This window comes from Sturnira hondurensis, unplaced genomic scaffold, assembly GCF_014824575.4.
Source record: "Sturnira hondurensis isolate 20B ecotype Veracruz unplaced genomic scaffold, ASM1482457v3 Scaffold0007208, whole genome shotgun sequence".
NCBI lineage: Eukaryota > Metazoa > Chordata > Mammalia > Chiroptera > Phyllostomidae > Sturnira > Sturnira hondurensis.
The window spans coordinates 5006357-5019158 of NW_028079839.1; the positions used below are offsets into that span (position 1 = coordinate 5006357).

The 12802-nt window shown below is 57.9% G+C and overlaps 1 protein-coding gene across 1 annotated transcript in view; it reads right to left on the reverse strand.

Annotated features, from left to right (window-relative positions):
- Positions 1-8509, reverse strand: part of TCERG1L (transcription elongation regulator 1 like) — an 82145-nt gene extending 73636 nt beyond the window's left edge. The window contains 4 exon segments of the mRNA XM_037051289.1: positions 4426-4606; positions 5563-5709; positions 7656-8120; positions 8255-8509. Of these exon segments, the coding sequence (XP_036907184.1) occupies positions 4426-4606; positions 5563-5709; positions 7656-8120; positions 8255-8509 (1048 nt within the window).
- Positions 8510-12802: the final 4293 nt, after the last annotated feature.

The following is a 12802-nucleotide window of genomic DNA, read 5'->3' on the forward strand; positions in this document are numbered from 1 at the left end:
GGCAGGTGGAAGGTGGCCTCTCCCCACGGTGCTGACCTGCGTCTCCATGACTACGGGTGGACTACGGGTGGACTACGGGTGGAGACAGCCTCTGGGCTGTCTCTTCCATTCTGCTCCCTTGGCCTGCATGTCTGTGCCTAGGCCGGCGCCATGCTGTTTTGATTGTGATGGCTTTGTCGTATAGTTTGAATGGGTGTGTGATGCCTCTGGCTTTGTTATTGCTCAGGACTGCTCTGGCCATTCAGGATTATTTATGGTTCCAGAAATATTTTAGGGTTCTTTCTTCCGTTTCTGTGAAAATCACCATTGAAATCTGATAGGGATTGCATTGAATCTACAGATGGCTTTGGGTAGTCTGACTGCTTTAACAATATTCCTCCTTCTGGCCCGTGGACACAGGGTATCTTCCCACTTGTTTGTGTCTTCTTCAATTCCTTTTGTCAGAGTCTTATAGTTTTCACTGGGTAAATCTCTTCCTTCCTTGGTTTAATGTATTCCTGAGTATTTTTACTGTTTTTGATGCTATTGTGGATAACTTTGTTCTTTATTTCGTTTTCAGATATTTTGTTGTTACCATATAGAAACTCAGCTAATTTCTGAATGCTGGTTTTGTGTCTTACAACTTTGTTGAATTTGTTGATTAATTCCAACAATGTTTTGTGGGAGTCTCTAGGGTCTTCTGTATATATTATCATATCGTCTGCAAGTGAAGCCTTTACTGCTTCCTTTCTGATTTGATGTCCTGCATGACCACTTCCCCTGGGGTTTCCACTACCGCGCTGAACAGGGGTGGCCAGAGTTCTTGTTCCCGATCTTAGAGAAGAGCTGACATCACACACCACCGAGTGTGAGTCGGCTCGGGTTTGTCGTCTGTGGCCTCTGTGCTGAGGTGTGCGTGTTTCCTTCCCACCGAATTGTGGAGGTCTCTCTGTAAATCGTGAAAGCATGTTCACCGGAGAGAGGGGCCGTGCCTCAGAAAGCCTGTGGTTCAGGAGGCCGGTGCATTTTCCCTGGCCCTTGCTCGGGTGCGCTTGAGGGACTAAGACTCTGTCTCACTCTAGGGCATGAGGTAGCCCTATAGGGGTCTCCTCTGCCTTCAGCTGCTCAGCTCCCCTGGGAATGCGCTCGCAAAGGTTGGCTGGGAAACCGTGTCCTTGAGGCTGACAAGCCCCGGCCACGACAGTCAGCCTTCCGCCGACACCCAGCAGCCTAGACGAGGACCCTTTGATTCTTCTCAGTCAGCCTTTCACGCGCATAAGAATGAAGCTACCACATTGGGAGAGCAGGTCTCACTGGTGTCCGAAACCTCAGGGTGTGGAGGAGTCACTCACTCTGGGAGGTCCCAGAACGTACTGGAAGGTTTGTTTGCATGTTAAATTTCTTGGGGTCATTGTGACCTCAGTGATGGAAATGTCTAGGGCACCTTGTGTGGGTAGACAATGGCTGGGAATTAAAGGACTGGCCAGGGTTATGGGAAACCCAGGACAGCGGTGTGGCCCTTCCTGGGCTCCTGGCAAGCCCTGTTTCCACAGAGCACGTAAGTGGACGTGGACAAAGGGACTTATGAGCCAACGTGATTGAAGGGAGACAGCTTAGCTAGTGTCAAGGTGTGATGCAGTCACTTCCAGAAAATGGCACCTCTGTGACCACTTCCTCTCACAGGGAGCTCTCGGGAGACTCAGACCTGGGAGTTCCCTGACTGCTGCCTGGAGGTTCCGTTTATTGGAAAGGACAGGGAACAAAAGACACTCTCCAGTCTCATTGGAAGGGAGCTTATCGGGAGCCTAACTGTGGAGGGACACCTACCCTCCTCTCCGACACGTGCCCCCGCCTACGGCAGACATCCAAGACTCCCAGGGAACGAGATGCTGCCCACTCCGGAGGCAGGCAGCCACCCCGAGGCATCGGCAAGGCCTGTGCACCTGCCGATTGCTGTTTGACACAGAAAAAATGGACTGTCTGTCTTTACCTGTCTGCCAATGACATTAGCCCTGATAACAGTTATCCCCGTTCTGTGAGTTTTCCCACAGAGCCCCACTGTTTGTGATCACTGAACAGTAATCGCCTTCGTGACTGACAAAAATGTCACACTAGACACCAAATGCAGAAAACGTGAGGCCAAAGGAGAAACTCACACCGTGAGAGTTCACAGGATGGAGAAGACCAGAGCATTGCCACCATGCGATGCTTCAGACCCCAAGCCTTCCATTCGCCTGCCCTTCCCCCTGGGGGGACGTTCAGCCACACGCCTCCTGGGCTCAGCGTTGTGCATTCCCAGTCTGCGGCCCACCGTTTCTGCAGGGCGGCGTCGACACAGGCTTCCTAGAACTGAGCCCTCCCAGCCCCACCAGACCAGCCCATCCGAACGAAAGGCTGGTGGTCGTCCGAGCATCCCTCCGACTGATTTACAGTCCAGAGGGGACCTGGGACCAGACACAGGGCTCCACAGGAAGTAACCACGTGCGGTGGTCTGACCACAAACTCCTGGCGGGGCCGGTCATGGTGGGCAGTCACGCCCGTAGCTTCTTGCTTTCTTTCTTACCGACGGTGCTGGGGCGGAAGGGGTTAATCTAACCCTGTGGGTTTCAAGTGTCCGACTCAGTGACAGTCGTCTGCACCCTGCATCCCGCACTCACCACCAAAGTCCAGTCTCTTCCCATCACCACCCACCCCCTCTCCGCCCCCTTCCTCAGGGAGAGGTGTTGAGCCGCCCCGGGCACTGTCCCTGCTCATCTGGGTCCACACACCTTTGAGATGATGAAAGGAAAGCCCCCCGTGGAAGGCGCCACCTCCCTTGAGAGAACGCACAATCTTATTAACTATCTTGTAATCCAATCCCCCCTCGCTTCCTCCAATCTCCTTAGGTTCCCTCCTTAATTTCAAATGCATAAAAGAAACTGCAAAACCATTACTCTCTGGAGCATCTGAGATCCTGCTTCCCGGCAACCACCACGTTTGGCTCAAATGCAGTCTCATTAAAAATCCTCTGCAGGTTTGGACGTTTCTCACGTCGACAGCTTCCTCAGCTAAATAGACACTTAGCGTGTTCATAGTGTGAGTTTTCTGAGAAGAGGATTAAGGTGCCCTTTATCCTGCCAAGCGTCTACATGATATTCCAGGGCGAGCTGAGAGGCAGAAAGTTCACTCCAAGAATTTGTCTAAACAGTTTAACTAATCTATCTGCTTTTAAACTAAATTCCTCATGATTTTACCAATAGTTATTGCCAGTGCATTAGGACAGTAAAACATGGTTCTCCCATCTACGCAGACAGCCACGGTGCCCTGGGGCGATGCTGGCCCTCCAGCCACCTCTCACCTCGTTACAGGAAACAGGAGGCACAGCCCTCTGAGCCCAGAACGTTTGCAGGTGCGCGGGTGGGTGGAGCCCACGCAGATGTCAGTGACCCCGTAACGCCTGATGACAGGAAGAGAGGCAAGCTTCAGCCAAGAAGCGTTGAGACTCATGAAAAGCACAGACAGCGGAACCGTTCTTCCGGACTTACTGCTGCACAGGGCCCACGGCACGTTAGGGCCCATCGGGTGGGCACACGCAGAAGCACACTGAGCCATCTCCTTGGCCATGGGTGCACATGTCACCTTTGCAGGGGCATGTCCTCCTTCCCGAATTCTAGAGACACATACCGAGACGAGCGAGTGGACAGGGAAGTCACAGGGAGCTCATGTGACCCCGAAGTCCTAAAAAACTCCATGATGGAGGGTGCTGCCAGGCGACTGTGGCACAAGCAACATTCGCTTCTACGGCATGATCGTCTGTTAAGGTAGTTTTGAAAATCAGTTTTTAAAGTTTCACAAGGTGAAGTTACTCTCCTGGTACTGTACAGGCTTATCACACAGCTTTTACCCAGGGGTCATTTCACGGGAGTTTACTCCAGGACGAATGCGCCTTCAGGTCACAAGTCTCCAAAGACAGAACAAACTACACCCCACACACAAGTGTGTTTTCACAGACCACACCCAGGACCAGCCTCGGTGTAAAGGCAAAATTCACCAAATTCTCACAGGTCCTGCTGACCAGGAGCTTTGAAACCCATGCCTCACCCCCACCACCGCTGGAACAAGTTCAAGTGAGATTCCAGAGCATTCAGTGCCCCCAGTCGGAGCCACCGGCAGAAGCCTTAGTCCACCTCTGAAAGCAAAGCACCAGAGATACGCTTCCGGGCGAATCCCTCAGCCACCTCTTTGCCTTAAAACACATCCACACCCTGAAAACACAGCAAAGAAGTCACCCCAACTTCAAGTTCTTTATCAAAAGGAAGCACACCCATGATAAGAAATATATTACTGAAAGAACTTTTAAAAAGGTGTTTCATTGAAGCGGCAAATACAGTTTCCAAAGCTAAAACCAACTCGTGGCTAAAACAAGAAGAAGGAAAGAGGTGTGTGTCCGCCGCGCTGGGCACCAACCTGGAACGGGCTGCGGCGTTAACACCACGGCGGGCAGTGGCCGGCGGGCAGGAGCTGGCCTGGACAGGGACAGGGCGACCGGGCTGGCCAGTGCGGGAGGCTTCTCGTACCCGTAGAACACATGTGAGTCCCCGGGATAGATCCACGCTGAGTCCAGAGCAAAGCCATTGTCTACGAAGATCTGTCCACAAAGAAAACAAGTGGCAGTTCAGACCACGCACACGGCGAAGGCTGAAGGCGCCTGTGAGTGTTTGTCCTGCGTGCCACTGATCAAATATCGGGGAGTCTGGAAGTGGGGGCTCGACAGAAGCGTCCTTCTCCAACCTGAAGATCCAGCAGCAACCGCCACCCGGTTGAAGCTGCCTGCACGGGGCTTCGACTGTGGGCTCGGCTCTGTCGGCACCGAGGCCCGCTTCCGGGCTACAGAAGCACCCAGTGAGTTGTGTGGGGCAAACAAGGCACCACCCTAATTTTTTGTTTAGTTTTCAGTTAAACAAAGTGTGGCCAGTAAGTCTGAACTCAAAATCCAAAATAAGCCATCAGAAAGATGAACCCTGAAAGCAGTAACGGCAAGAAAAGCTCAGAGCTAAAACTTCCATTGGAATTATATAACACGTAGGCTATCTTTTGATCAGTGGGCACAGGTCAAAAACTGAAAATTGTAGCCCTGGCTGGTGTAGCTCAGTGGATTGAGCGCGGGCCTGCGAACCACACGATCGCAGTTCGATTCCCAGTCAGGGCACATGCCTGGGTTGCAGGCCAGTTCCCAGCAGGGGACTCATGAGAGGCAACCATACATTGATATTTCTCTCCCTCTCTCCTTCCCTTCCCCTCTAAAGATAAATAAGTAAAATCTTTAAAATAACTGAAAATTGTAAAAACTAGATTTGGGTCCACAATCGAAAAATGTGTATTGCTCTACAGGATCCAAATGTTTTAAACAAAACAACCCCTGCCCCACCCTCTGCTGGCTTTTTTGAGCAGACAGATATCATTCTGAAAAGACCTCTCTCCACACCCAGACAGTCAGTGTGGCCCAGTCAGCACACAGAAAACAGTGCCTCCTGTTGGTATGGAAACGCCTGGCGACTTCGCGATGCCAGCCCGTTTACCGGATGCAGCCGCGTGCGATTTTACCTTACAGTTAGGTGTCCGTTTGTGTGGCCAACTTTTCCCGACGGGAGGTGGGAGAGCAGAGGGGCAGGCCGGTGGGAACGTGGGCACCAGCTCCGCAGTGGAGGAGGGGGACAGTCCCACAGACAGCGAGGGGCCACCGAGGAGCCACTGGAACACAAGAGGAGAGGAGGGGGTGCTCGTTAGCCCGTACCACTCACCTCTACTTCCTGCCGGAAGATTCGGGGATGGCGCTTTTTTAACAAAGGGAATTGAAAAATATATGTATTTGATTATGAGAAAAATTCCCCTTTTCCCCAGTCAAAAACCCCTCAAATTTTTCACAAATTTTAGAAATGTATGTTTTCACATCAGAACCGTGACTGAGCACTGCCCGCACTGAGTCCTTCAAGACTGAGAAGGAGCCTGGGAGCCCGGACCCTTGAGAACGAGGTGAGGAGCTTCTGCCCCGACGTGATGAGGACCCGTGGGGGAGAGGGGAATGCTGGGCATCACTGCGTGTCGGGCCGGCCCTTCCAGTAAAACACCTTGTACGAACCATACTCATCATTGTAAAGACAAACACAAATTGCATTCTCAGAACAGCGAGCTGAGGGGTTGAGATGTGAAGTTGCCTGGGGCTCCAAGGCACAGAGGACACAGGTGAGCTCGGGGCTCCCCGATGGCCCCAGAGCACAAGGTGAGAGAGAGCAGGTACCGCAGGAGCCAGGCCCTCTGGGGAACCGTCTCCCTGACTCAAATAATCGGATCTCCATCAGGCAAGAACTAGCAAAACCACTGCTCAGGCGGGTGGAAGGCTTCTTCTATTTCTCGTCGAATCGTGCTCAACTCTCCTGTTACGTGAAAATGTTCTTTTGGCTCTAAATATGGTCATTGGGCAGAAAACAGGCACCACACAAATATTTAAAAGATGAATAAGGTTTGCAGATTTTTCTCTTTTAAATTACACAGAAAAAAAGGGGGCGGGAGTGGAGGGGGGAGTGTTCTCTCCGGGAGAGAAAATTGCAGTTCCCGGACCTCATATACCTCTAGTGGCCGCGCTCCGGTACAGCAGCCCCGGAACAGGCTGGAAAAGCTGCCGTTTATTCAATGAAACCCGGTGCTAAAGGCATCACACACCGAGAGACGGTCTCCAGGACCGCCGTGCGGCGGAGCGCCGGGTCCGAAGGCCAGCGCAGGAGTCTGACACCTTTCTGAAGGGCTCAGAGGACAACATCGGGACACAGTGGGTTCCACGGCCAGACCGACACACCGCTCATTTGAATATGCTAATGGAGACGATCCTTGGAATGAAATACACGCTATCCCCCGGTTTAAATGCATCTGCATAGTTCGGGAGCAAACAATGGACCTCGCCAAAACCAGCCTGCCTTGCACCACTAACCGAAGGTACAGCCGCTTCTCCTTCCTGCTCCGGGTTTCAAGCCGAGAGTCCCCCGTGCGGCGGGCGTTAGCGGGCTAATTAGGTGGCTCACGGGCCTGGGGGAGGGGCGGGGGTAGTTTATCACCAGTAGCATTTCTCGGTATTAAAGGCAGGATTCCCTGCTGGCTTCCATTGGTTTGAATTCTCTTAAGCATCGTCCTGAGTCTATTTTCACATTTAAAAAAAAAAAACCCAACCAGAACAGAATCAGAAATAGCTATTGATTCACAGCTCGCTTTCCAAGTCTGGCGAAGACTGTAAAAGTATTCACTTCTCTGTGATCAGTCGCCACTGTGCGCCGCGGCCGCGAGCAGCTCCGGCGGGGCGACTTCAGCACCGCGCTCTGGACAGCGACCCCGGCCGGGCGCAAGTTGTGGCTTGGGCGGTCCCCCGGGGCCTGGGGTGCGAGTCTCTACAAGGCTTGGCTGAGAGACCTCCAAATACACTGGAAAAAACTGCCTGGAGGCAGAACGGGACGGCGAAGCATGAACTTTGCTGCCGAAGCCCGGCTGCTTTTGCTGCGTCCTGGGGTTTGGGGAGCCAGGACGCCAGGGATGGGGGAGCTCGAGCCCCGGGGCCAGGGCAGCCCGGACCTCGAGGGCCGCACCCAGGGGCAGAGGGGACGCGGGACGCGGAGCCCCGGGACCCGAGGCTGGGGACAGGGGCACATTACCTGCCCGTGGAGCAGGGGGAGGTGGTGCACAGCGGCAGCGGTGTGGTCTGGCGCAGAGGGCAGCGGCACCAGCGGCAGCAGCGGCTCGCCCGGCGCCTGCCAGCCCGGCGGCCCCCGGAGCAGCGGGGCGGTGGGGGGCTGGGCGGTAGCGAGTAGCAAGGGCTGGGGCGCGACCCCAGCGCCCAGTCGGAGCAGCCCGGCCGAGCCGGGGACCATCCAGACCCAGGGCGGAGGCGGCGGGTCTGCATTCATCGGCCACAAGAGAGGCTGCCGCCGCCGCTGGAGCCCGGCGCTCACCAGCATCCTGCATCCCCGCGCGGGCGGCGGCAGCGGCGGCGGCGGGGGCGCGGGGGCGGCGGGCTCCGAAGCGAACTCACTTGGTTCCGCGGCGGCCGCTCGCTCCGCCCCTGCCCCGCGCGGGGAGCCCCTCCTCCCGCCCGCCGCCCTCCTCTCCCGGAGAGGCCTCTGCGCCGCCCCCGCGGAGCTGGGTCCGGCCCGCCTGCGCCCGGGACCTGGGCCCAGGCCCCGCCCGCACTCCCGCCTGCTTCTTCCCCCCCCCGACCCCCCCGCAGTTCCTGGCCCCGCCCGCTTGTCCGTACCCTCCCCAGGGCTGCGCGCCCGCGCAGGCGGGCCTCTGGGCAGGCGGGGCGCGCGGGGGCGCGGGAGCTGAGGGCGCGCTTGGCCGGGATCCCGTGGATCGCGCCCCCGGACTCCCGGGCCTCTGCTGAAGGCCGCCGGCCCTGGCGGACGGTGCGCACGGCGCGGCGCGGGAGGCACACACGGTGGCCCGGGAGCCAGAATCCACGCGCGGCGGCGAGCGGAGGCCCAGGTGGCCGCGCAGGAGCCGGGCACATCCTGCCGCCGGGACTGGGGGCTCCAGAGGGGACCGCGCAAGGTCTGCTCTCAGGCGGACCGGACTCGGGTCAAGGGCGCAGGGTCCCCGAGGGGATGCTGGGTTGCAGACCCCGACGCTAGGCGGCACTGTTGGCCGCTGTGGACGGGGAGACCTGGCTCGGGAAGACTGCCACACACTTTCCTAAGCCCCCAGCGGATCCTCCTTCCCGCGGCCCCTACCCCACGTCCCACTAGCTCCGGTGCAAGGCACTAGGCGGGTCTCCTCCGAGCCTCTGCGCGGGACGTCCCAATTGTTCCGTGGAAGGGTCCTGTGAACTGGTCCTAAGATCCCGCAAACGCAGCCCTGTGCTTCCCTTTACCCGCCGCGCGACGCCCACGCGGCGCAGCACCCGCAGCCTGGAGCCGAGGACCGACCCTTCCTCTGAGGACCCTGGCTCGGCCCGGAGCCTGGCTCAGGCTGCTCGCAAGCAGTCACCGCCAGGCGGCGTGCGCCCCGGCGGCTCCCGCGACCTCCCTCCTGCCCCAGACCCGCGTCCCTGGGACGCCCAGTCTCCTCCTTGTGATCCCTGTCCGGAACAGCAGTGCGGAGACGGAGCCCAGCTGCGGGCAATTCGTGCTGGGGGGCGGGACGGAGATTTCTCTGTGCTAATGGGGACTCCAGGTCGCTGGGTGGGGAAGCCCGAGCGGCCAACCTGAAGCGCAAGCCCAGTGCGCCTTGGGAGAGTTCGGTGGAGGGGCTTCCTGCCGCTCCAAGCCTAGGCGGCGTTGCGAGGCTGGCGTTCCAGAGCTCGTAGGAAAAGCTCGCCGTGGCCTGGCGGGACAGCATGCGCCGACCCACCCGCGCCCACGGACACACCTGGGGCTCTCCAAACCTGGGCTCCATCACCTCTGAACTGGTCCGCACCATCCTCCCGAGAAAAAGCAAGGCACCTGAGCGCTGCAATTGGCTTCTAGGGCTGTTTCCTCATAACCCTAGTTTGCTTAATCCCCTCCTGCTCTGGCAGGGCTTCCTTCAGATCTGGGCATATGCTAATTTGCATGGCTGGTATCTCCATATTTCCTCCATGCGAACCGTTTTTTCAATTAGCAAATTCCTCTCTCTTTGATGCACAAGCCCTGGCAAGATCTTGTTTTTCTCACCTAAAATCAAACAGCTCCGCAGATGGGGAGCTCGTTACTATTCAGCTCGAGCTTCTAATTCATGTGCGTCTGTCTGTAGGTGCCCGCATATGTGACGGTGCCGTCCTCCTGATTGTCGCAGCCAGGCTGCGGGGCGGGGCCGGCCACCTTTAGGCGGGTAACATGGGCCCCTAAGAGGCCCCTGCATGAGTAAGAGCTATGACCCTTCTCCATCCTTTGGAAGCTGGGCCTGGGGACCCGTCATGGCAGAGTGGGGTGTTCATGCTGCTCTCTGCGGAAACAAAGTGCCGTGCCCACTCACCCCACGCTCCCAGAAAGGCGGGTTTCAGCCACCCTCTGTGGGCGCCTCCGCGGGCACTGAGGGGGTCTCTCCCCATTCCCACGCAGTACTGTCCTCAGAGTGGTTCTGCTGAAGTCGGCCTTTGTCCGCTGCGGATACTGGCTCCCTCCCTGGCCCCCTGTGTCCTGAGGCTGAGATGCCTTGGGCCACTGCTGGACTCTGAACGGAAGCTGGAAATCACTGGTAACCGCCCAAGCAAAGGCCCTCAGGGCACCAGCCGCTGCCCTGTGTGCACTCAACACCGCACTTGGAACCCTTTGCCGCACCTGCCGAGGGCTGCATTGCAAGGACACAGCTAGAGCATCACAGGTGCGGGACGGCTCCCACTGGTGACTCACAGACACCATGGGGCAGCCGGGTCACGGGCTCCCCCGGTTTCCACCCCCCACTCAACCCAGGACCAGCCCTGCACCCCACAGACAGGAGACCCGCACCCCAGTGGGGTTTCTGTGACTCTCAGCACGGGGAACCCTGCCCTCCCTGACCACCAGGAATCGGGGCAGGGCCCAGCTGTGGGCAGGGCTCCGTACCAGGTGGGCCTGCCACTGGCCTGCAGGTCTGCTGACCCGTCAGCGCTCCGAGGGGCCAGACCTGGGCAGGCACACGGCTGATGTCACATGAACCCAGACCCTGTGTCCGCCGGTAAAACACAATGAGAAAATTCGATTTATGCCCGGCCCGCCCTCCACGGCATTCTTTCCATCCCGCCGTCCACACATGCAAGGTGACAATGCGCAGTGCAGGTTATCACGGACGGTCACCTCCTAACACCGCACTTTATGATAAGCAGTCTTCACTCCGGTGGCACTACATGTAGCTTTGCATCTTCTTGCTCACTCCGTATCGCAGCATGGGCGTTTCTCCCGTTTCTTAATGATTCTCAGAGCCCCCTGCCCCTTATCAAAAGCAGAACAGTCCCTCCCTGAGGCTGTTCAGGGGTTTTGGTAAGTGTGGCTTTCGTGGGGACTCAGTGCCGACTGTGGGACAGACAACAGGACACCCCTCTCAACAATCTGTCACTCGATTGTAGTGTCCACCTGTCCGGCTACCTCCCTGTCTAAGACATGCACAGAGGCCTCCCGAGCTGGGGTGTGCAGCCGCCGTTCGGGGGGAGTGGGGTCGCTGTCAAACCCCGCCCTCAGGCAAGGGCCAGGCTGGGAACTGGGCTCCAGGCCCCTCTCCTCCCCACGATGCCCTGCTAAGAAACCAAAGGCCCAGGGGAACGAACGGCAGAGCCTCCAGCTCTATGGGGCCCCCACCCAGAGTCTCGGGGAGGCCCAAGGCTCAGTACCCCCAGCGCCCCCCATGCAGGGACAGAGCTGCTAAATGACCACATCTCGTCCCCGAGGGCTTTGGGGGCAGTGCCCAAAGGGGCTGGGATGGGGATCCAGCCACCTGTGAGGCCCCGAAGATGACCACCCAGAGAGACCCCTCCCTGGGATCCACACAGGGGCAGCCTGGGAGCTGGGGCAAGAGAGTGGCAGTGATGAGACCAATGTCCCCTCGAAGCTTCCAGGCTGGGAGGTGAGTGCACCGAACAAGAGGCCCTGAGAGCCTCAGGCCCTGTTTGTCCGGAGCTCCGGGTCCCCAGGGGAAAGGCGGGGGTAGGGACTGGCCCTGCGTTCTTCGCTGTGCACCTAAGGCCCCCTCTTCCTGCTCCGCAGGTCCAGGAAGTCCTGGAAGGAAGGAGGTCGGCCGAGGGGTCTCCACAGCCCCACTGAAGCCCAGCCCCTCCTGCACCCTGTCCAGTCCCCAGAGGGTCTGGCAGCTCCAGCTGTGGGGGAGGGGACGGGGCCTTTCATCTTATCAGACTGTGATTTACAGGGCACTTACCTCCAGGAGGGCAGAGCCGGGCTGCGCAGTGCGTTCCCAGAAGCCCGACAATCTATCTGCCTGTTCTCCGCACACAGTCCTGGCGGCATGATTTTTGGGTGTTGGGGCCTGGGGTGGTCTGCACTTTCTCCGAAGCCTGACCAGTCTGCCTCTGCCAGGCCGGAAACACCTGGACCCCAATTTGGACACAAACACCAGAACTTCTGTATGGTTTCACTTTGTTTTTTAAAAGATTTTGTTTATTTATTTTTAGAGAGAGGGGTAGGGAAGGAGAAAGAGAGGGAGAGAAACACCAATGTGTGGTTGCCTCTCATGCGCCCCCTACTGGGGACATGTTCTGCAACCCCGGGCACATGCCCTGACCAGGAATGGAATCGGCGACCCTTTGGTTTGCAGGTGCAAACCACTGAGCCGAACCAGCCGAGAGAGGCCTTTGATTTCACTTCATTTCATTCAAGCGTGTTGATGTGAAGCCACCGGATGAAGCCACCATGTCAAGCAGCTCCCGCTGTCCCAGGTCAAGCGCCCTTCCCCGGGGCGTGACTGTGGGGCAGCATGTGGGGCCGTCACTCAGCCTCATTACATGTAACCGTGCCACCTGCCGACAGGGAAGAGCGGCCATGACTGGACACGTGTAACCATAAACCCACCACGTGGCCGGAAGTCAGGGGCCACGGCTGGTCTGAGCTGGAGAAGAGTGTCCGTGACCGACAGAAGGCGCCATGTCAATGTGACAAGGGAACCGGCAATCAGGGGCAGACCCTGGAGCCCCGCCCAGCGGCTGGGGCCCTGGCAGTGTGCCCAGTTCTCTCGAGGCTCCTCAGCCTCCTCTGGGCACCGGCTACACTTCGCAGGTTCCAACTGGGTTCACATTTGCTCCGGCCTCGGAGGCCGAGGTTGGCCAGACGCCGCAGCAGCCCAGGGTGGTGGTGGGGACACGCCCTTCTCAGGGAGAGGCTGGCGAGGTGGCAGCAGATCT